The following is a 25,864-nucleotide window of genomic DNA, read 5'->3' as shown; positions in this document are numbered from 1 at the left end:
ATGAATCTTAGGATTGTATGTGGTGACATATATGTACTCTGATAATAAAATTCACTTTGAAATTTGAAGCTGTGTAGCTACAGTATCCCTGTTTGTCATCCAACGGCCTTGGTACCACAAGCACCAAGGGAAAAATTCTACAAAAAAATAACAAAGCAATCTTTGACATTATGGATTTAATCATGTATTAATTATGCTTGTTTGGCTTTGGAGGTTTTATTTCTTTTCCATGCCAAGGTAAGACTGAAGCAGATTGTGACATGTTCTCAACATCCATTTTACGCTCAACTAATCAAAATACCATCAATATTTCCTTGGACAAAAGTCAAGCTGTCGCCCATGATAACTTGCTCAGGAATACGTTACTTTGAGATTTTAATGTTCACTTCAGAGTAAGTTGTTCACAGAGATAAAAACACAGAGGGGGGACCATTGGTACCCCACCCCGACTAACTGCAACAGGCATCCAGGTTTCGGTGCTCCATTTCACCCGTATGTGATTAGCTGACACTGTCCCTTTAAGACTTTTAAGAGTTCGGCAGCGACTAGAAGGGCCAAGATGGCCTGTTTCCGTACTGTAATTGTTATATGGTTATAAGACTCAGTCTGCTAATTACTGCCTGCAACATTCCTTCATGGAAAGTCAGTACTTAAGGGTCTTGTACTGAGCACTCAGTGATTATTCATAGGAGTCCCATTTCTAGTTTGGCTGTTTGTGATTGTGCCTTTTGATTTTGTTTGTATTGTCTTATTTATTTTGATTCTGAGTTAAAGTTCTAGATGTTACTCTGCACTTTGGTTGAGCCATCATAGACCCTGCAGAATATGAATGAATGTGAATTGAAGTATACTGAGGATTCCTGGTACAATGCAAGTTACAGCCTCCCAAGTTCCAGTCAGAATGCAGTAAGGCAGTCAATATCATCTTGCTCCTAACTGGAAGAGCCCTTGTCTGGACACCTGTACTCTGGGAGAATGATTCACCCATTTGTGTCAGTGTAGACCACTTTTCAGTGACTTTGAGGACGGTGTTCTATCACCCCAATAGAGGACATGGGTCTGTGATAAAGCTCTTCAATTCTCACCAGGGGAATTGGTTTGTGGATAGTTATTCCGTTGGGTTATGTACCTTGGCCGCAGAGAGCAGCTGGAATATGAAAGCACTGGATGCTCTATTCCATAAGGGATTGAGTGACGAGCTAAAGGATGCCCTTGAGACCCAAGAGATTATTCCAAAGGGATCCTGCAGCTTGACCATCTGCTGCCCTCTCCTGTTCCCTAGGCTAGGATTTCTCCTCGGTCGCAGCTGAACCCAACCTCTGAGGAGCCTATACAATTAGACTAGACCGGGCTCTTTCAAGCTGAAAGAGTGAAGTTGGGAGGAAGAGGTGCTGCATTTACTGTGGAGAGACCAGACATTACTGCACCTCTTGTCCTAAGTTGCCAGGAAACTCCCAGAATTGTCCAGCATAGTGAGGGCTACGATGGTTGCTAGCCTCACTCCCAGTTCAGCACCATCCAGTGTGGTGCTCCCCATGTAGCTCTCATGGGGAGAACAAAATTTTTCCTAAATGCATTTATTGACTCCAGTACAGTGGGACTTCTTTTTTGGACCTTAGACTGGCCTGAAGATTAAAAATCCCCTTTTTGTTTCTCAACCAATGGCCCATTGCCATGGCCCTGGATGGGAGGTCTTTGATGCTGAGGCAGATCAACGACCAAATGTCCCCACTTAAGCTCAAGGTTGGCCAGCGTATGGAATCGTTCCTGCTGCACCTCATTCACTTCCCCAAAAGTGCACTCATTCTGGGCCATCTCTGGCTGTCATTGCGCAATCTAAGAGTCTATTGGTGTCACTCTGGGCTGGGCCCCTGAAATACCCCCTGAGACTCTTACCGCCCAGGATAAAAAAAATCAAAAACCAGATGACCTCTCTTGATACCTAATGAGGAAGAGAAGCCTTCAACTATAATTCCCAGCTCTAGAGTGGTGGCGTCCATCCGCAGAAACATGGACTTGATAGTGAGTGCACCAAGCCTAAGAGCAACATGGGACAGACCCTCTCCAATGTATCTTTGTTCCCAAACTTGCTCATTTAAAGGTGCTCAACTGGGGGCATTTAGGGGTTTGTCAGAGACATTACTGGAGGCCAGATGTGACTAAAGATATCTGGGAATATGTCTTAGCGTGTGATGTCTGCACACATAAATGAATAAATAAACAACCCCGAGCACAGCTCATGGTCTGCGTCAGCCTCTCCCCATCCTATTCACCCTTGGTCCCACATTTCTATGGACTTTATTACCCTGAGATGCCAGAAGACCAGTGACAGTTATCATGATATCATAGAACAATTCTCCAAGCCCTACCACGTTGTACCCCTTCCCAAATATCCTTCCCCTTTAGAGTCCACCAAGCTTATGGTGCAGCATGTCTTCAGGATTCAGGGTTTCCCCGGACATCATCTCCGACCACAGCCCCCAGTTTCCCTGTAGGTTTTGGAAGGCTTTTTGTGAGTTCATTGGGGCTTCTGCCAGTCTGTTGTCTGGGTTCCATCGCAGACCAATGGGCAAATGGAGAGCATTAACCAGGACCTAAAGGGGACACTCAGGTGTCTAGATTTGTGGAACCCTACCACTTGGAGTGACAGTCTGTTCTGGGTGGAGCTTCGGCACAACACACTTTAGCATTCGTTTATTAGGATGTCCCCTTTCAAGTGCCAATTTGTGTACCATCCTCTGCTGTTCGTGCAACAAGAAGCGGAAGTAGGGGTTCCATCAGCGGATCAACTGGGCCAGAGCTGTTGCCAGAAATGGGTTAAGGTGAGTGAGATGTTGCTGGCCAATTTGTGACAACAACAAGACCAGTTTAACTGCTGGAGATGACAGTGACGAGCATTTTATCCAGGTCAGTGGGTCTGGCTCTCAACCAGACATCTCCCCGTGCAGGTTGAATCCAGAAAATTGTTATGATGGCTCGTTCAAAATCCTGCAACGTGCCAACCCAATTATTTAACATCTCCAACTCCCGAGCACTATATGGATCCACACTACATTCCACATCCCACCTCAAGCCCTTGAGTGCCAGCCCCTTGACTCTGGTTCCCAAACCTCCTCCACCTCCAAGAATTGTTGAAGGACAGCCCACCTACACAGTCTGGCAACTTTTGGACACTGGCATTGTTTGAGGTAAAAGGCAGTATCTCATCGATTAGCAAGGATATAGCCCAGACGAAAGAAACTGGATTCCTTCATGGGACACCCTAGATGTTATCTTGATGGAGGAATTTCAGCAGCATCATCCAGGTCACCCTGGGCCGTCAGGATCCAACTGTAATTGGGGCTGTGGGGGGCGGGTGGGGTCTGTCATGATCCCAACTGAACAGCGGTTGGCATCCAAATTTCAATGCCCCCATCCTCTGGGGTATGGTTAGCTGCCGCTGTCCATATAAGACTCAGACTGCCAATTATCCATTCCTTCATGGAAAGTCCATGCATAAAGGCCTCGTGCTGAGCGCTTAGTACTCAATCATAAAAGTTCCAGTTCTAGTACTATTGCTTGTCATTTTGCTTTTGGATTTAATTTGTGTCACCCTGTTTATTTTGAGTCTGAGTCCATGTGCATTCTAGACCTCACTCTGCACTTGCGTTCACCACCATCGATAGCTCTCTGGAAGACAGTCCAGCTTGTTATACTCCAAACCTCCTCATGCTCTCATTTCAGTCACGTATCCAAATCCCTTTTGAACACTATAATATTGAAGCTGTCTCTGCTGTCTCTATTTCTTGCCAAGGCAGTGACTTCCAAACCCTAACCACTTGCTCCGTTTAGAAAAAGAGATTTTCATCATGTCAGTTTGTTTTTCTTTTGCCTTGATCCTTCCACCAAGGGAACAGACTCTACTTCATGATTTTAATTATCTGTGTCAGTTCTCCTCTTATCCTCATAAAAGTTGCTGGTGAACACAGCAGGCCAGGCAGCATCTCTAGGAAGAGGTGCAGTCGACGTTTCAGGCCGAGACCCTTTGTCAGGACTAACTGAAGGAAGAGTGAGTAAGGGATTTGAAAGTTGGAGGGGGAGGGGGAGACCCAAAATGATAGGAGAAGACAGGAGGGGGAGGGATAGAGCCGAGAGCTGGACAGGTGATAGGCAAAAGGGGATACGAGAGGATCATGGGACAGGAGGTCCGGGAAGAAAGACAAGGGGGGGGAGCCCAGAGGATGGGCAAGAGGTATATTCAGAGGGACAGAGGGAGAAAAAGGTGAGTGAGAGAAAGAATGTGTGCATAAAAATAAGTAACAGATGGGGTACGAGGGGGAGGTGGGGCCTTAGCGGAAGTTAGAGAAGTCGATGTTCATGCCATCAGGTTGGAGGCTACCCAGACGGAATATAAGGTGTTGTTCCTCCAACCTGAGCGTGGCTTCATCTTTACAGTAGAGGAGGCCGTGGATAGACATGTCAGAATGGGAATGGGATGTGGAATTAAAATGTGTGGCCACTGGGAGATCCTGCTTTCTCTGGCGGACAGAGCGTAGATGTTCAGCAAAGCGGTCTCCCAGTCTGCGTCGGGTCTCGCCAATATATAAAAGGCCACATCGGGAGCACCAGACGCAGAATATCACCCCAGCCGACTCACAGGTGAAGCAACTTTTATGTGTGTTGCTTGAATTTCCAGCATCTGCAGAATTCCTGTTGTTCTCCTCTTATCCTCCTCTGTTTTCTAGCCTATCCACAGGTCTAATGTCTTTCATCACCAGAATCCACTTCAGTAAATCTCTTCTTTACCTTTAAAGTGTGGTTCCCATAGTTGTCACTCCACATGTAGCTGATGTACTCACCATGAGTCCTCATGCACACAAAATCTGTTAAAGTACACCTCCATATGCCACCTTAATCTCTTTCCTAATCTGCCCTGCCATCTTCAATGACCCATTCACAAATACCCACTAATCTCTCCATCTGTGTACCCCTTATACAATTATAACCCCTCCTTTATATTGCCTCTCATGATAGTGTAACATTCTGCGAAGAAGCCAAGGTTAACATCACATCTTCTATAATCAACTTTAACTGGCAGAGCGCAGTTATGCTCCTAAATGGCATGCTTATAAGTATTTTGTATTTTGCAGAATTAAATTTCATCTTTAACCTATCACTCCTCTCCACTTCCTGTATATGTCATTTGAGCACTGAAATGGCTCACTGATTGTTGACTAACTTTCAGGGATTCTGCAGTTCATGTTTTATGTATGAGGGTTGATTGATAAGTTTGTGGCCTAAGGTAGAAGGAAATGAGTTATTAACTTCAAACTTTCTGCATTATCACTCAGAGGGTTGAACTGCACATGCATGTAATGAGAACATCTTGGACCTCCAGGTAGTCCACGGCAGGGGTGAATGATAATTTTGTGGCCTAACGTAGAAGGAGATGAGTTATACAGCTCTCGTTACATGCACATGCAGTTCATCTCTTTGACTGAAAATGCAGAAAGTTTAATTAATAACTCATCTCCTTCTACCTTAGGCCACGAACTTATCAATCAGCCCTGTTGTGGACCACTTCTGGAGGTCCAAGACGCCGACTTCTACAAAGAAGGGATCCGTATGCTCCATGACCGCTGGACTATGTGTGTAAATGTAGGAAAAATAAATGTGCTAGGTTTTCTAAAATCGACTCCTTCTACCCGAGGCCACGAACTTATCAATCATCCCTCGTATTTTTGTCCACGTTTCTTTTATTGTTTGCACAATTTGTTCTATTTTTTGCACATTATATGTCTGACCGTCTTGTGTGTGTTTTTTTGGATTCTGTTGAGTTTCTTTGAACTTTGAACATTGAACTGACCATTTGCCCCATTCAGTGTTTCTAACCATGCTTTTTTAAAACTTTGACCTTCATTCAATGTTTCCTGATTCTCGACATTTCTGGTAATTGGAGTAGGTCTGCCTGTCAATGGCGCAGAGGTCAAACTGTCAGACAGCTTCAAGTTTCTAAGGGTGAACTTCACCAATAGACAGTCCTGATTCTACCATGTAGATGCCATGGCCAAGAGAGCTCACCAATGCATCTACCTCCTCAAGAGGCAAAAGAAAATTTGGCATGTCCTCTCTGACCATGATCAAACTATTGATGCATCTTATCTGGATGCACTAAAGAGGGCATCCTATCTGCAAATTGGCTCAATATGGCAATTGCTCTGCCAGTGACTGCAAGACAGAAACTGCAGCAAATTGTGGACACAATGATGGAAATTTGCTCCTCTCCATGGACTCCATGTTTGCACTTCTCGCTGCCTTGGTGAAGCAGCCAGTATTGTCCACGACCCCACCTGCCATCGACATTCTGTCTTCTTCTCTCTCCCATTGGGAAGGAGATACAAAAGCCTGAAAGCACGCACCACCGGGCTCAAGGGAAGCTTCTATCCTGCTGTTAAAAGACTACAAAACAGTTCCCTAGTATGGATAAGAATGGGCTCTTGACTTCACAATGTACATCATCATGATCTTGCATCTTATAGTCTACCTGTGATGCACTTTCTCTGCAACCATAAAACTTTATTCTGCATTCTGTTATTGTTTTACCTTGTACTGCCTCAATGCAGTGTTTTAATTATTGATCTGTACAAACAATATTTTTCACAGTACCTCAGTACATGTAACAATAAACCAATATACTTCTGCTCCAAACTGCTGTTTCTGTAACCTGCTCCACCTATACTTAAATCCCATAACTACCAGTCAATCAGTTTATCCCTACAGTCTTGGCATATAGGGGTAAACCTCATGAGTGCCAGTTTGACTTGTGTTCAAGAAAATATTAATGCTGTTGTGGTTGGTTGAACATTAAATAGATGTTATGAACATGAACAGGAATGTAGCACTTGCAATTTCCCAGTCTTTGAGTGCTATCCTTGAATTTATAGGTGGCGAGAATATTACACTTAGGACATCTACTCCCTGTAATTTACTCCCTTCTTTCCCCAGGCAAACTAAAATGTATCCTATTTGACCTGACTAATTTGTCCACTTTTAGTGCATCTAGCTACTCAGATACCTCTTCCATCAATATAACCTGTCCATGTCTTAATACATCTTCTTCCATTGCAAGTAGATCAGCATTTTTTTTATGATTTGACAAAAATTGGGATAAGATTGAATTGGGATCGGGTTGAAGATTTTTTAAGGCATTGTGAATTGTAGTATATGGATAATGAAAAATGTTGATGTGATCTTTGAAAATGCAACAGCAACCCTTCAATATGACAGGTACAATGTTTTAGAAAAGGCTCTAAGTTATAAAGTGGTACTGTAAGTTCCAAGTCCACAACTATAAGACTAGAAGATATCGGAGCAAAATTAGGCTACTTGGCCCATCAAGTCTGCTCCAACCATGGTTGATGCATTTTCCCCCTCTTCAGCCCCATTCCCCGGCCTTTTCCCCATAATCTTTGATGCCATGTCCAATCAAGAACCTATCAATCTTTACCTTAAGTATACCCAATGACCTGGCCTTCACAGCAACCTGTAGTAACAAATTCCACAAATTCACCACCCTCTGGCTAAAGAGAATTTCTCCACACCTGTTTTAACTGGATGCCTCCTCTATCCTGAAGCTGTGTCCTCTTGTCCTAGACTCCCCCACCATGGGAAGCGTCCTTTCCACATCTACTCTATCTAAGTCTTTCAATATTAGAAAGGTTTCAATGAGATCCACCCCACCCCCCATCCTTCTAAATTCCAGTGAGTACAGACCCAGAGCCATCAAACATTCCTCGTATGATAACCTTTTCATTCTCGGAACCATTCCTGCAAACCTCCTCTGAACCTTCTCCAATGCCAGCACATCTTTCTTTTAGGTGAGGAGCCCAAATCTGTTCACAATAGTCAAGATGAGGCCTCACCAATGCCTTATAAAGTCTCAGCATCACATCAATACTCATGTATTCTAGACTCTTGAAATGAATGCTAACATTCATTTCAAGTCCTTGTATATATGATGATTTTTAATACAAAAGAAAGTGTTGTATTTATACAAAGTCTTTCAAATCATTTTCAGAACTTACCAAAGCACTTTATATTCATTGAAATATCTCTTCTGGTGTGTTGTGCCCAGTTGTAATGTAGAAAACACAAGTCAATTATAAAGCGACACACACAAAATGCAGGAGGAGCTCAGCACATCAGGCAACATCTATGGAAAGTCAACATTTTGGGCTGTGACCCTTCTTCAGGACTGAAAAGGAAAGGAGAGGGCACCAGAATAAAAAGGTGGTGGAAAGGGGAAGAAGGCTAGCTGGAAAGTGATAGGTGAAGCCAGCTGGGTGGGAAATGTCAAGGGCTGGAGAAGAAGGAATCTGATAGGAGAGGAGAGTGGACCATAGGAGAAAGGGACCCAGAGTGAAGTAATATGCAGATCTGTAGAGGTAAAAGGTCAGAGTGGAGAAAAGGGGGTGGGGATGTTTTTTACCGGAAAGTAAAAAGTCCCATAAATAGCCCTATGATAATGCCCAGATGACCAAGTTAGTAATATTGGTTGAGAAATTAGGAACAGACTGAACATCATGAAGAATTCCTTAAAAAGATGATGACAATTCACCCAGAGAGTGGTGAACCTGTAGAACATTCCACCACAAATCGCAGTGGAAGTCAGCTTGCTGGATGTATTTAAGCAAGAGATAGAATTCTAGACAGAAAAACATTCAAATGGTAGGAAAAAAGTTTGCAAATATGATATCAAGATAAAAGATTAACCATGATCTCATTGAATGATACAGCAGGCTTGAGGACTTGCTGACCTATTCCTTTTCTCTATGTTTCTATAATTTTCCAAAAGTAAAAGTGAAAAGTTAAACTGAAAAATATTGTTCACTTGGACAGAATGAGTTTAAGTTCAAAGTACATTTATTATCAAAGGAAACATGTCACCATGTACAATACTGAGATTTATTTTCTTGCAAGCATACTCAATAAATCTATAATAGAATAAAAACCATAATACGAGGGGTGATTGATAAGTTCGTTGCCTAACGTAGAGGGAGCCAATTTTAGAAAACCTAGCACGTTTATTTTTCCTACATTTACACACTTAGTCCAGTGGTTGTGGAGCATACGGATCCTTCTTTGTAGAAGTGGTCCACAGCAGGGTGATTGATAAGTTCGTGGCCTAAGGTAGAAGGAGATGAGTTATTAACTTCAAACTTTCTGCATTTTCACTCAAAGAGTTGAACTGCATGTGCATGTAACAAGAGCGTCTTGGACCTCCAGGTGGTGGTCCACAGCAGAGATGGATGATTGATAAGTTTGTGGCCTAAGGTAGAAGGAAATGAGTTCTCGTTACGTGCACATGCAGTTCAGCTCTTTGAGTGAAAATGCAGAAAGTTTTAAGGTAGTAACTCATTTCCTTCTATCTGAGGCCATGAACTTATCAATCACCCCTGCTGTGGACCACTTCTGGAGGTCCAAGATGCCGACTTCTACAAAGAAAGGATCTGTATGCTCCACGACTGCTGGACTAAGTGTGTAAGTGTAGGAAAAATAAATGAGCTAGGTTTTCTAAAATTGACTCCTTCTACCTTAGGCCACAAACTTATCAATCACCCCTCGTAGAATCAATGAAAGACCAGACCAACTAGGTGTATAACTAGTGTGCAAAAGACAATAATCTGTGCAAATACGAAAGAAATAATAATAAAGAAGCAATAAATATTAAGAACATCAGATGAATAGTCCTTGAAAGTGAGTCCATAGATTGTGGAAACATTTCAATGATGGGGCAAATGAAGTTGAATGAAGTTATCTCCCTTCGTTCAAGAGCCTGATGGTTGATGGGGTAATAATTGTTCCTGAACCTGATGGTGTGAGTCCTGAGGCTCCTGTACCTTCTTCCTGATTGCAGCAGTGAAAAGAGAGCATGATCCTTGATGATGGATACTGCTTTCCTGCAACAATGCACCATGTAAATGTGCTCAATGGTGGGGAGGGCTTTACCCATAATGGACTGAGCAGTATCCACTACTTCTTCATGATTTTCTTTTCAAGGGCATTGGTGTTTCCATACCAAGCTGTGATGCAGCCAGTCAACATATTCTCCACCATACATCTATAGAAGTTTGTTAAAGTTTTAGGTGTCAAATTGAATTTTCACAAACTTCTAAGGAAGTAGAGACACTGCCATGCTTTCTTCATAATTGTGCTTATGTACTGGGCCCATGACAGGTCCTCTGAAATGACAGCACCGAGGAATTTAAAGTTGCTGACCCTCTCCAACTCTGATCATTTGATAGTTCCTCTTCCTGAAGTCCTTGGTCTTGCTGACATTGAGTAAGAGGTTGTGTTGTGGCACCATTCAGTCAGCTTTTCAATCTCCCCCCTGTATGTTGACTCATCACCACTTTTGAGCCGACAATGGTGTCTTCAGCAACTTGAATACGGCATTCGAGCCATGCTTAGCCTCACAGCCATAAGTGCAGAGCAGGTGTCTAAGCACACAGACTTGTGGTGCACCTGTTCTGTTGGTGAATGTGGAGCTGATACTCTTGTTTAACGCAATGCAATCAAAATAACATTTTGTCATTCATAGGTATAAAATGTGCTTATTAAAATTATTTTTATAATAGAATCATAGCTACACCAAAGTAATTTATTTGTTAATTTCTTAAGATTTTGCTATCACGATATGCAAGCCAGACCTTACTGAATTATATTGAGTGAATTTAGCATTATACAAATACTTGTATTTTGTATAAATATACAAATATTTGGTGATATTTTGGTTGAGAATGGAAATATAATTATATTTCTTGCTGCAGATGATAATTCAAATTAGTTGTTTCTCTGAACATTTACTGTTTTTGGAAATTTACATCCCATTTAATTTCTGCACTCCTTTCCATCTCACTACAAACATATCTAAAGTAAAAGGCTTTTCATGCATGATATTAGTCAATCCCAATGAGGAATAAATGCTAAAATGTAATGTCCTTTGAAGAGTTCCTGGAATCTTTTTAAAAATATTTCTGATTTGTTATTATATACAGACATTTTAATCAGATCAATAGGAAATGTTAACTAATTTTTAAAAATATTATTTTTCCAGAGGTGGTTCAATTGACTCTGGCAGAAGATCAGAAAGTGAGTGTAACTACGGCAACAGTGGGGCAGAGTGCAGTCCTAACATGTTCAATTCAGGGAATCCTCAGGCCACCAATAATTTGGAAACGCAACAATATTGTTCTTAATAACTTGGATCTGGAAGATATCAGTGTAAGTGATATATTTTGTTGAGGTAAATGTTTCTTTATCTTGTAAAACTTTGAATTTAGTTTGCAATTTGGACTGTTTTTTCAATCATAATTATCTCCGATTATGATTCTTATTTACTTATTGCATGTACATTGGAACATACAGTGAACTGTGTCGATTGCATTAACAACCAACACAACCTTGGGATGTGCTGAGGACAGCCCAGAAGTCTTACCACCCATTCTGGTGCCAACATAGCATGCCCACATTGGTCAGCAGAACAACACAAGCAATACCAACAACACAAATCCAGAACAAGCCCCTTTACCACCTCCACACACTCACACTCACACTCCAACCCCAGCACTGGGCGCCTCCAGTGCTTGGCCCTGGACGCTTAGATTCACAGGCATCAGTCCTCCAACCTCCAGTTCCTGGCCTGGACACACAAACTCACAGGCATTGGTCCTCCAGAAAAATTTCATCCACATGTTGCTGGACAACTTGATAATGGTGTGTGTCTGCCCATAATCTCCAAATTTTCTGGTGTTGGTTTACTTATGTCTTCAGCATTGATAATCAGTTCTTTAGGAGAGGGATTTTCATTTCATCATCTCATGATAAATAAATTGAAAATATTGCCAATGTATTAGGCAAATTTTTATTTCACTTTATAAATAGTTTTTTTTAATATAATTTTTATTGAATTTTCAAAAAGAATACATGAAAAAAAAGAATCTACCCTCCCCCCTCCCCTTAACCCTCCCCCCCCCCATATATAGTCCTACCTAAAAAGAAAGGAAAAGAACTGCCTGGTTATTGGAAGGTTTCCACATGCTCCATGGGATTCAAAATGAATTTGGTATAATTATTCGTTACTTTCCCCAAGTGACCAAAGTCTTTATCGGAGCACTTAAATATGCCATCCTATCTTTTGTAAATAAGGGCGCCAAATATTCAAAAATGTTACATATTTATCTCTTAAATTATAAGTAATTTTTTCAAGTGGAATAGAACTAGCCATTTTATTATTCCAACGATCCATACTTAAATACGAATCAGATTTCCAAGTAACTTCTATAGTCTTCTTAGCTACTGCCAATGCAATTTTTATAAATTCTTTCTGATATTTATTCAATTTAAGTTTCGGTTTTATCCCTTCAATATCACCTAATAAAAATAATACAGGGTTATGTGGAAGTTGAATTGCAGTAATTTGTTCCAATAAGATTCTTAAATTTATCCAAAAGGGTTGAATTTTAAAACAAGACCAAGTAGAATGTAAAAAAGTACCAATTTCTTTGTCAAGACAAAGTCTTGACCAATTTGTTTCATCAATAATAATATTCAGATTTGTTTCCCATTTTTGCTTTGACTTATGGGTTCCTTGTTTAATTGTCTGTTCTTGAATCAAATTATACATACAAGAAATAAATTTTTTAATTTTCCCTTTTTGAATTAAAATTTCAATTTCATTAGGTTTTGGCAAAAAACGTTGTTTGACCCAGCTTACCTTTTAAGTAAGCCCTTAATTGAAAGTAACATAAGAAAGTATTATTAGATATTTTATATTTATCCTTTAATTGTTCAAATGACATCAATATACCTCGTTCAAAACAATCTCCTATAAATTTAATCCCTTTTTGGTACCAATTATATAAAAGTTGATTGTCCATTGTAAAAGGAATAAGTCTGTTTTGGAACAAAGGACTCCTTGCTAATAGAGATTTCTGTGTTTCATTATCAACATTTATCTTATTCCATAGATCAATCAAATGTGTTAATATAGGAGATTCTTTCTTTTCCCGTATCAATTTAGATTCCCATTTATATATAAAATCTTCAGGTCTATTTTCTCCTATCTTGTCTAGTTCTATTTTAATCCATGCTGGTTTTCGATCATCGAAGAAAGATGCAATAAATCTAAGTTGATTTGCTTTATAGTAGTTTTTAAAGTTTGGAAGTTGTAACCCTCCTAACCCAAATTTACATGTCAATTTTTCCAGTGATATTCTTGACATTTTACCTTTCCAAAGAAATTTTCTCACACATTTATTTAACTCTTGAAAAAATTTCTGTGGCAATTGTATTGGTAATGTTTGAAACAGATACTGTAATCTAGGAAATATATTCATTTTTACAACATTGACTCTACCTACTAATGTTATTGGTAATATCATCCATTTGTCAAGATCTTCTTGAATTTTTTTCAATAGTGGTAAATAGTTAAATTTATATAAATTCTTTAGATCATTATCAAGTCTTATACCTAAATATTTTATACCATTTACCGGCCATCTAAATTGGGTTACTAATCGACATTGACTGTAGTCTCCTTTAGTAAGAGGTAAAATTTCACTTTTATCCCACTTTATAAATAGTTATGTGTGAAAAATGTAATGAAAGCTATCTCAAAAGTGGTGAATTATGCTCAGAAGTTAGTATTCTAATGACTACCTATGTGTTTTTTCCATTAATACCAGCTAATATCATGCCCACATACTTTATAGCCTCTCTTGATAGTGTGCAAATGTGCAAGATGATTGCACAAGCCATTCATGTCTTTGGCACAATGATTAGATCAATGTGTTAAACAACTTGTATCCTAGCCCGTATCCAAGGTGATTCTTAAGGTTCATGACAGCACTCCAGTTGAAACTTCTAGGGTTAATTTGACAATACATATTTCTTACATTTCACGCAACTTGCTGAAGAAAACTGCACAAACAATGGAACTATAAAGAGCAAAAAGGCAATTACGAGAGGGTCATGACAAAAGGATGAAATTGGTAGAAAGTTGGCAAATAAAATTTGATATGAAGAGGTATGCATCTTGAAAATTAAGTGGGAGAGAGATAACATAATTTAACAGGATACAAGAGCACAAACTTTGGCTCATGTTCACAAAACTTTGAAGGTGGTGAAACAAGTTTTTGTCTGTTAAAGTACATTTATTTATTTGTTATATGATCATCACTGGAAGGCCCAATATTCCTTGTCCATCTGCAGCATGTAGGATTTTGGTTTATTAGCAGCCATGCAAGGCATAATATTTACAGGGGACCCAAGCAGATTTTTGGCAAGCCTGCTGAATTTGACAGTAGGACCTCTGGAAATTGTATTGCACTTCCTGCGACAAGCACTTCAATACTCATGGCTTCTATAGATGTGCAGCTGAGAGCATCCTAACATGTCGTATACCTGCAGGGTATAGAAACTGCACTGTGGCAAACAGGAGGACTCTACAGCAGGTAGTTAAGACTGCCCAGTGCATCACCAACTCCAGGCTACCCACCACCAAGAACATAGAGTGTACATAAAAAGGTTGCAGAAAAAAGCCAGCAATATCATGAAGGATCCTGCTCACTCTGCTCATGGATGGTTTCCCATCAGGGAAGAGGCTATTCAGCATCTACACCAGGATCCCCAGTCTCAAGAACAGTTACTTTCCCCCAAGCCATCAGGCTGATCAACACTTACACCCATTAACCCACCCACCACACCTTATATACAGATACTTCTGTACCTAGCTCCTGCCACTTTGTGTACATACCATCAGTCTATGTATACAAACTATTTTATGTATTTATATTTATTGTGTTCTTTATGTCTGTGTTTCTTATGCTGCATCGGATCTGGAGTAACAATGATTTTGTTCTCTTTACTCTTGTGACTGAAGAATGACAATAAGCAATCTTGAATCTTGAGGATGACCGGATTTATAAGCTGGCTGTCCATTGAGCAGAGTTCAACAATGGGAGGGTTGCTGATGATTCTCAAAGGTTTGAGGGCTGATAAACAGACAGAGATCCAGGTGATGATCCCAGCAGAAGGTAGAGAGGGTCACCACTGGCTGGGCTTCTTTGGGGTATTGGGAATGCACTGCTCTTCTTGCAGGCCCATATGGGATGCTATGAAAAACATTGACCTTAAAACAGGTCAGCATTTGAATGTAGGAGACACATTTAATCTTGTATAAAATGTCCCTCTTCTCTGAACACCTGCACTCTAAACTTCCTGGTTACAGAAACTTTTTCAGAGGTGCAGTCACAATAGTTTTTTATCATAAGATTTACCTTGTTGCAATGATGTCTGGCTACTTGTAGGGAGAGTGGATGAATTAATATTGAACCTTTTCAGTACAGAAGCAAGGATGTTTTCAGAAATATAAAACACCTACAGAAGGACGTAAAAACCCTGAATACTACAGAGGAGATGTAGAAGCATGCTACCACATGAGGGGCTTTTGCTACATGGAGGAATTGGAGAAATGGAGTTACTTTCTTTAGAGCAAAGAAGGATAAAATTAAATTTTACTGAGTTCAGGATCGTGGCAGGATTTGACTGGAGTTGACAGAGACAATTCAGTTCTACCACCAGGACATATAGTGTATGTAGGAATTCTTTGAGGAAGTAACAGACAGGATAGAAAAAGGAGAGTTACTGGATGTTGTTTACTCGGATTTTCAGAAAACCTTTGACAACGTGCCACACACATGAGGCACTTAACAAGATGAGGGCCTATGGCATTAGAGGAAAGATACTAGCATGAATATAGCATTGGCTGACTGGCAGGAGGTAAGGAATGGGAGAAAGAAGGCCTTTTCTGGTTGGCTGCCAGTGACTATTGGTGATCCACAAATGGCGGTGTTGCAAACACTACTTTTCACTTTATATGTCAATGACTTGGGTGACAGAACTGATGGCTTTGTGGCTAGGTTTGTGGATGATATGAAGATAGGTCGATTGGCAGATAGTGTTGAGGAAGCAGGGTGTCTGTAAAAGGATGTAGACAGATTGGGAGGATGAGCAAAGAAATGGCAGATGGAATGTAGTGAAGCGTAGTGTCTGGTCATGAACTTTGGTAGAAGAAATAAATGAGTAAGTCTAGGACCAAAGGACACAGCCTCAGAATAGAAGGACACCCATTGGGAACAGATATGAGGAGGAATTTCTTTAGCCAGAGGGTATATAACCTGTGGAACTCATTGACACAGCCTGTTGTGGAGGCCAAGTCATTGGAAATAGTTAAAGTGGAATTTGATAGATTCTTGATTAGTCAGAGCATCAAAGACTACGGGGAGAAGGCAGGAAAATAGGGTTGAGAGGGATAATAAATCAAACATGATCGAATGATGGAGCAGAATCGTTGGGCCAAATGGCCTAATTCTGTGTCTATGTCTAATGGTCTTATATTTAAAATAATTGACAAATAAATCCAATGTGAAAAAAAATGGACAATTTTACCCAAGTAATTATGATTTAGAATACACTCACTGAAATGTCAGTCATGGTTTTCAGAAGTGAATTACAAAATGTTTTCCCGAAGTAATTGCTGGGTTAAGAGGCAGGATCAGAGGATTATTGGATTATTCTTCCAAGCAGCCTCATGATGGATACAGTGAGATGAAATGTACCCTTGTGCTGTGCTCTGAAAAAAGCCTCTCATGTTTCTAAAGCCAAAGAAGTATGGTGAGGGTGATTAAGTTCTGCCCTGCTGCTTTCAGCTACCATAATCTGAGTACTCATCTTGATTGAACCACACCAGGTGAAAGGATATCTTCTTCAGAGACAAAGTTGATACAGACTGTGGCAAACAGCATGGGAAAGAGATTATCATGGCTATAGGGATACAAGAGCTTGTGGCATCAAACAGCACTAGCCTTAGCACTCAGATTTTAGAAACATCTGCAACTACATCACCTTAACAAATAAGTCACTGTAATATACTTCAGCTGCACACAAAGATCTGAGCTGCACAGTGTCAATATACTACTAGACTTCTCAATAATGATGAGCATATTTTATTAAAGAAAGCCTCAAGATTTTTCAGAGTTTTCATAGACTTAAATCTTTTTTTCAGTTGTTTAAGATAAAATGAATAAACCTTTAAAATTATGTCATGAAAGTTAAAATTAATATTCTGTTTAATTTTGAATTGATTCTTCTGAATTCACATATCAGTCTTAGTAATTATTTAAATTACTCCATAAGCAGAAGTGAAGTGGGTCAAAAACTTCTGCTTTCTGTACTAATGAAACCTGTTATCAGGAGGCCATAACATCTTTAGAACAAGGTATTAAGCCAATACTATGAAAGTGTCAAGTGATATGTGTTTCGATGTGTGCTGACAGGTGACTGAACCCAGGTGCGGATGAACAACAGATTCCCATGTAGAGACAGAAACAAGAGCTTATCTATACAAGTTCAAATAGCTCGGTGGCTCGACCGAGCGACACTGCGAGACGAATCATTCTGGAAACACAATGACCCCGCAAGGTGTGCTAATCAGGAATAATCATAGCACACAGAAAACCCGTGCCAGTCAAAATAAACTTGACAAATTCAACAGAAAGCACAAGGGCTTAATGCCTCTAGATAAAACAAGAAGTAACAAACACAAATCCGCAGATATGCTAGACTCAATATCTAAGATCCCATAGCAGTATTCAGAAGTTCAGAAAGGTATGCATGTCTATTGCTTGGATGACATTTGCCATAAATTACATTGTTCTTCGTGAGAGCTTTCTGGCTGCAAGTTGTTCAGATATGAGGGGTGATCGAAGTTATTCTCTCCATCCAGGAAATGGATGATGAGTCTGCAGGCATAATTAGGAGTCAGGTGGTGTGCTGCTGGGACAACACCCTAGAGCACCCTGCCAGAGGACAAGGTGATGCAGAGCTTTGCCTCTGTCAAAGCTTGGGAAGTTTTCTATCTTTGCCTTTAAATCTTTAACATTGAGGGATATATGCAAATTATTGTAACAAGCGCAAGTAGGAACATAAGAATTTAGAGTAGGAAAAGGTCATTTTGCCCCTGAATTCTATTCTGACAATCATTAAAATGGTGGGTGATATTCCACCTTGATAATTATTTTCCTGTCCAAAATCACTTGATTCTTTTGTTACTCAAAAATCTCTCAAAATCAGTTTTGAATGTAATCAGTGGCTGAGCCTCCATGGCTCTCTGAGACGGCAAATTTGAAAGATTCACCACCCTTTGAGTTAAGAGATTTCTCCTCATTTCATTGCTAAATTACCTACCTTTAAGCCCTAATTTTAGACTCTTCAGTCAGAGGAAGCATCCTCTTCTATCTACCCTCTCTCAAGCTCTCGAAGCATTTTGTATATTTCAATGACAGTCGCACTCATTCTTCTGAACTCTCAACTGGAGGCCTAACCCACTTAATCTTTCCTCACATGACAGGCCTGTGATCTTAAGAATCAATCTGACGAATGTTTGCTGCGTTTTATCAGTAGCAAGGTATAAAAATTATTAATATTTAAAACATTATAAAATCCACAAATTTTAAAATTAAAATATTCAAATAAAATAAATGAAAAACAAATTACTTTTTTTCCTCCCAGTCTTGAAATCTCATTCAGTTGAATGGGATCTCGATGGCTAACTGGTTTAGAATTGGTAAGTGGACTCCTATACAGTGAATCGTATACAAGTGGACTTGTATACAATGTATATAGGACCATAGTGAAACATCAGCTGTCACTCAGCAAGACTAGGTTTTCCACATTTAGTCACACACGGAGAATTCAAAGTATACCAAGATTTAAACATACCCGACTTAAATGCTTTAAAGTCATAACTTTGATTGGAATCCGAAAACTGCAGTCAGGAGATTTGTGGTGATAATACAAATCCCCAGATATGATATAGATAAATGAATACATAAAATATGTATGGAGGCACGGCTAGCATTTGGCATCTTTCCAATTAGTTATCTGCGTAACATTCATGCAAGAATGTATAATACATTCCTATCAAATACTGTATACACAGTCAGATTTATGCAAAGAATCCAGAAAAGGCTGAAGATTTGCACAGCAAGACAAAAAAAATCACAGCAGCAATTACAATTTTTCATTTCCTTTGTGAGCAGTTTGCTGTTGCTCTGGCGAATTTGTGCTTTTTACTAGTCTCACAGAGCAGTGGCAGTGTAGCAGGATGCATTACACTGATCTCCAAAGGCCTGTCAATTTTGTTACATCAGTCTGCCATGGAACAATTAGCCTTGCAATGGTGGAAGAGGGTAATAACTCAGAGATATGTGTGTATTGATTGTATTAATTTTGAGCGCTGAGACAAAAGGATCATTCTACCAATCTGGAAGGATCCAAAGAAAGGCTGATGGGAAGGATGGAAGTGCTAATGAAGGTGGCGAGAAAAGAAAGGCAATGACATTGCGGAACGAATTGGTGTCTAATATGTGCAATTAACAACAAGTTTGCCTCTTTGTTCATTGGTGTAGATAATTCAATCAAAGGAGAGAGAAATGGCAAGATGTATTTTGCTGTTGTCAAAATAACTTAATAATTTCTTAAGAAAATTATCCATACTTAAATACATTTTTAAGATGCTCACATGCCATGGAATACTTTTCTTCCTATTTCTCCCTTCAATATCAGATACAAGAGACATTCGTTGTTCTGCCCCTGGATGGTGGCACAGTTCAGAAACATCACTTTCCATCCTCAAACTTGGCCAAACTTTGCACCAAATCCTGAGATCAAAGATAGGGCCAAGCATTTTCAGTCTTCTGTTGCCCCAATCCTCAAAGCTACTGCTAAAAGAAATCAGTGAACATCTCATCTGTGGTTAGACTTTTCTTCAGGCTCTCCTTACATGCTGTGCAGGACAAGCCAATTTTTTTGGGGCAGTTGTTTGACAGCTTCACAGAAAGAGACAGTGAAGTGTGAAACAAACAGTTTGAGACATAAGCAATGTTCCAAGGCCATACTATCAATGTAACACCGCAACACACTTCCTTACTCAGTCATTCACCCTCCATACTAGGATATTGAATTTGTGCCTATTGCAGGCACGTGTCCAGTCATATTCATCGAAGCATCACCTCGTAATGTATTACCTTGAACCCCATACCTCTTTACAATGCCTAGCCACTGAACTAACAAGCCCTTCACTTCTGAAGGCCCTGAATCCTTGACTTTGCTTGTTGCTCAGCGGCTGGGACAGGGTCGAAGCGCTCGGCAGAGATGGTGCTCGGTGCTTGGTGTCGAAGGGCTGTTTGGAGCTCGAAGTTTTCAGACGGACTCAGAGTCGGCTGTGGTCGGGTGCTTCCAATGCATTTTGTCGGTGCCTGGAGGTTTACGCCAGAGGGAGTTTCTCCCTTCTGCCGCTTGCTATCGGGGACTATTGGGAGTCGATCGGAACTTTGAGACTTTTTTTTTACGGTTCCCATGGTCTGCTCTTCATCAAATTATGGTATTGCTTTGCACTGCTGTAACTATATGTTATAATTATGCTGTCTTGTCAGTGTTAGTCTTTGGTTTGTCTTGTTTTTTTTGTGATATCACTCTGGAGGAACATTGTATCATTTCTTAATGCATGTATGCATTTCTAAATGACAATAAACGAGGACTGAGTGTCCTCATAATCTAATCTAATCCATTGTGAAATATTTAGAAACATAGAAATCTACAGCACATTACAGGCTCTTTGGCCCACAATGTTGTGCCGACTGTGTAACCTACTCTAGGAACTGCCTAGAATTTTCCTACCACATAGCCCTTATTTTTCTCAAGTCTTTGCATCTATCTAAGAGTCTCTTAAAAGACTCTATTGTATCAGCCTCTACCACTTTCACTGGCAGTGCATTCCACACACCCAACACTCTATGTGTGGAAAAACTTACCCCTGACATCCCCTCTGTACCTACTTCCAAGCACCTTAAAACTATGCCCCTTCATGTTAGCCATTTCAGCCCTGGGAAAAAGCCTCTGCTATCCACATGATCCATGCCTCTCATCATCTTATACACCTCTATCAGGTCACCTCTCATCCTCTGTTGCTCCAAGGAGAAAAGGTCAAGTTCACTCAACCTATTCTCATAAGTCATGCTCTCCAATCCAGGCAACATCCTTGTAAATCTCTTCTGCACTCTCTCTGTAGCATCCACAACCTTCCTGTCGTGAGGTGACCAGAACTGAACACATAGTGAAGTGACCAGAACTGAACGCAGTACTCCAAGTGGAGTCTAACTAAGGTCTTGTATAGAATAGAATTCCCTTTTGCCATAAAAATAACTATTGTGCTGAGATTTTGTCTTGCCACTTAAGTATTAAACATCTTCTCAGTGAATGATATCAATGAAGATCCATAGCATCAGTTACAGAATCAAACTGTATTTTCATATTTCCTTACAACATAGAAGGGGACCAATTGGACCATCAGAGTAATCACAGCATTCCTCGTCACCAGTTGTTTTACTGAAAGCCATTCTGTCACTCATGCCCTTTAATTCCCTGCTGATTCTCTTGCCACACAAGGGTCAATGTACAGCAACCAATTATACTATGAACAAGCAGCTCTTTGGGATGTGAGGGGAAACTCGACTCCCAGGGAAATGCATGTAATCACAGGAGAATGTGCAAATTCCAGACACCGAATGTGTCAGGTATGACCCTGCCACGGTTTGCTGGAGCCGTGAGAAAGCAGCATTAACTGCCAGCATCCATTGAAATCCTGTTCTGTTTCTTTGCACCTGATTTTCCATAAGATATAGGAGCAGAATTAGGCTATTCGGCCCACTGAGCCTGCTCCACCATTCAATCATGGCTGATGTTTTTTCTCAACCCCATTCAGCCCAAAACACTTCTCCCTGTAACACTTAACCCCTTTACCAATCAAGAACCTATCAACCTCTGCCTTAAATACACCCACTGAAGGCTGCACCACCCTCTGTGGTAACAGATTCCACATATTCCTCACTACCCTCTGGCTGAAGAAATTCTTCCTCATCACAGTTTTAAAGAGACAAACCTTTATTCTGTGGCCGTGCCATAAGATCCTAGACTTTCCTACTAATGAAAGTAACCTCTGCATGTCCACTCTATCCAGTCTTTTCAGTATCCAGTATTCCATTGAGAGGTCCCCTCATCCTTGTGAACTCCATTGAGTATAGGCAAAAGGACGTCAAACGCATCAAACATGTTCCTTTCTGTGCTTTATCCAAAATCTTTAAAGTAATATTTATCAGCATATTGATCATGTTTCATAAAAAATTAGCAAATTATATGTAGCTGCAAGTTGTCTTAGACAAATAAACATTCACTTCAGAGCGAGCATCCAAAGAAGTCAAAACAGTCACTATTGTCACATTCATTGCCAGAAACTGTTTCCATCAAGAGTTGAAATATTGTTTTGGCATCATAACACACAAGTAAAGCTCTGGAAAAGATCGCTGCATGTGGTAACAATTTTGTTTGCCAGCTAAAGTGGTCAGTCATAGTACATTGGCACTTGACCAGAGCTCAGAGTGATGTTTACATAATTTTCTATATTGCTGTTCGCTCAGTAATGGTTAGGTAAACTTATGCTAAGATTTGCTTTTCAGCTTCCCATGCTGTCCAGTCGTTTTTAAACTGCCTAGTTAACCTTTCACTGGGATAAGCTCTGCATGTTGTTTTGATCATTTTGAAACCATGGTTCTCGATGTTCGTAGAAATTGTAGAGATTGTTGGCTTGACAAGTAGGCATTGAAAACACAAGGCATCCATCAATGTGCCAGAAAACACAGCATGCACTAAAGTTTTAGATGTTACTTGTTGTAATTGACTAGCTTTCTCAGAGACGGAGCAACTGGATCAGTTCTATAATTTGTGTTGCATTGTTACTGCAGCCGGCAGAATTGTTTTGGGCACTTTCATGCACATTTGTGGCACAGACTTTGCTGGATTAAGCTTGCTATTTTGAGCATGCTGTGTTTATCAGTCTGCTTCCAAGCACCATTTTGGAAGTTGAAGCTGGATGCAGATGATTAGTGAGGTCCTTTAATAAAGAGTACACTGTGCTGCCTGCAAAGACATGGTTGTCCTTTCTAAAATAATTGTACTAAAATCTATTCAGCAAATATTATCTTTAACTGTAAGAAACTTGTATTTATACTTTTCAGCAACTCTCAGTAAAACATGCTGTATGATGAATAACTTTGAACTTCAGATGGTTAAAAAAAAACAGCTGATGTATACAGCAAGATCGCAAAAACTCCATCAAGTGAATGATCTGTTAATTTTGTTTTATTTCAGTCTTGCTTTAATGAGGAGAATTGGCCTGACCATTTTCTTTCACTTCAGTTTATAGCATAGTATTGTTCATATTCATCTCCTCAACTACTAGAAGGAGCAAGCTCTTTGAAGAATCTTATTCTAAATGTAGTACACACTCAACACTGGGACTGAGACCGGGAGCCTTGGTTTTAAGTCCAGAGTAGATTGGAGCTGAGTATGTAATACTGGGGACTAGTAGCCTTGGCCTGAACTCCAACACTCACAACCTAGCCCTTGATGGTCCTGTGAGTCCAGAATCCTTGCAACTAAGCACAGGATCACATGGATCTGAGCACAGGATAATCAGGCTAGGCCCAGGATAGACCAGGTCTGTGCCCAAATATTTTGGAATAAGCTAGAATGGAGTAGATCTCAGTCCAGACACTAAAAATTAAACTTGAGACGTACCAGGTCTAAGCCAGACTCTTAAATCTAAGCCTGGAATAATATGGGTCTGAGCTCAGAGAAAATGGAAGCAAGATTGAATTATTTGCAGCTGAGTTCAGGCAATCAGTAGTAAGCCCTGCATGGATACATTTGAGCCCAGGCATGCAGGAGTAAGCTTGGATAGACCAAGTCTCAGCCATGGCAGATTCTCCTTCGGTACTTTAGGTGCACCAGTTTCCATTGGCATGGTCTGGATCACTGATGAAAAAGCCTGTCTGCCAGTTACAGAGAAGATCCTGTCTGCCTGCCAATCACAGAGAAAGTCCCTATTGGATCAACAGAGGGATAATTTGAACATAAACAAAAGGGTATCTATGCTCAATTATCTATTTTCCTTTAATAAACAAAAAACAGTACACTCTAGCAAGAATGAGAGTGACTTCTGTCAGAGTATTAAAAGATAGCCTTGGTTAATCAGCTTTAAAGTGATGGTAGTCTAATTTTTACTTTCCTAAGTTATTGTGTGTTATGTGCACTAGTGTGCTTTAAACCCTGGTCCAGGGAATCACTGTCTCATTTGGTGGTAAACACATATATAGTTAAATAGCAATAAACTTGACGTGACTTAACTTGACAACAAGAACTAATATGGATGATACTGAAGGAAATTCTGCTGAATTAAAAGTTCCTCTACAAAACGATACAGTGTAGCATGCTTAAGAGAGTGGGTGGAGGATACATAGATTAAGGCTGGAAGAGGTGGTGTGTGGTGAGGAGAAGGGCTCTCAACAGAAGCCGTATCTGATCACAGTGCTCAGGGTGTGGTGGATAGTCACCATAGAGGGGTCTTTCTTTTTCGACAAGCTCAGATTTCTAAACACAGCAGCTGACACTTGGAAAGATCAAAGTGTTGTGTTGGAGTAAAGTCACCCAAGTGGCAGAGAAAAAAGTATAATTGTAGAGCGCTGTCCAAGCTTAATAGGAATGGTCCTGGAACATCACAGAGCATGACACAACATCATATCGTCATAAATTCCCCTCTGCTCCTGTAGTTTATTCTCACCATTATCTCAGGCCATATTCAACTCCACATAAATCAATTTCATCCATGGTTTAATATGCCATAGGAAAATGGTTTCTCAATTTTCTCTGAATTCATGCTCAGAGAATAATGAAGTTTTTTTATGAATCCCAACCCAATCTCATTGTAACTCCATCTGTCATTACTTCACTTTTAAGAAAGTAGACTGATAGAACTTCACAGTATACTTTGCAACACTCACAAGGTCACAAACAGTTTGTAAATATGCCAGAATATATGCATGAGAACTATAGTTTTCCTTTAGAATGCCTGTTTAATAAAATTGAGTTTGTTGACGTTAAAGTGAAACATTAATCAGAAGGAGGAAATCTCTGGAGGTTAGCACCTCGGGTCGGTAGAACTAAGACAAATCAGAAATCAGGCTTTGAGATGCAGAAAGGGAAAGAGGGTGAGGAGAACATAAGGGCTGTCAGTGAAAGGGTGGAGAATAATGGACATGAGCAACTGTGGTTGTGCTGGCTGAGAGATGGCGATGACAAGCTTGTTAATCACAGTTCATCTCTCTGAATGAAATGAATTAAAGTGAATTGTAAAAGGAAGTTACTGTGGATATTGAGATAGGTTCTCCCCTGGATAATGTCACCTACAAGTGATTTGAAAGTTGGTCACCAATAGATCACTATTTTTATTGACATAAGCAATGGGCGTGCATAATCTGAAAATAGTGAAAAAAATAAAATTGCTATAAAAAATACTCTTCATATGAATGATTTACTGTCAAACGTTTACAGTTCTGCATATCTCTTCTGGTGATATAAATTCATCATGCTGAGCATTAAATATTCACAGCTCCTATTTGGCCTTTAAAATTGAAATAGAAATTATCACTCATCTCATAGCAGCCACATTTATGACATTTATTAATACAAGGCATTGATGACCCTTTTTAAAACCTTTGTATTGTGCTTTAGCTATTTTATTGTTTAAGAAGATAATATTCTGCAATTAGTTGCTTAACATTGATTTGCATGTTTAATAATAAACTTATGCAGTGATTTTAAGTGTCATTATATTAAATGATGGAAGATTTTTATGGGATTTATTTAGTTT

General features: G+C 40.0%; 1 protein-coding gene across 2 annotated transcripts in view; it reads left to right on the top strand.

Annotated features, from left to right (window-relative positions):
* The window catches only part of fstl5 (follistatin-like 5), a 792,341-nt gene that overhangs the window by 592,292 nt on the left and 174,185 nt on the right, over window positions 1–25,864 (top strand). For both annotated transcript variants that reach the window (XM_063045029.1, XM_063045028.1), the window contains exon 7: window positions 11,096–11,262. In XM_063045029.1, the coding sequence (XP_062901099.1) occupies window positions 11,096–11,262 (167 nt within the window). The remainder of the gene's footprint in view (window positions 1–11,095; window positions 11,263–25,864) is intronic.

This window comes from Mobula hypostoma, chromosome 4, assembly GCF_963921235.1.
Source record: "Mobula hypostoma chromosome 4, sMobHyp1.1, whole genome shotgun sequence".
Lineage (NCBI taxonomy): Eukaryota > Metazoa > Chordata > Chondrichthyes > Myliobatiformes > Myliobatidae > Mobula > Mobula hypostoma.
Note: the sequence above shows the minus strand (reverse complement) of the source record. Positions and strands in the feature narration are given on the sequence as shown.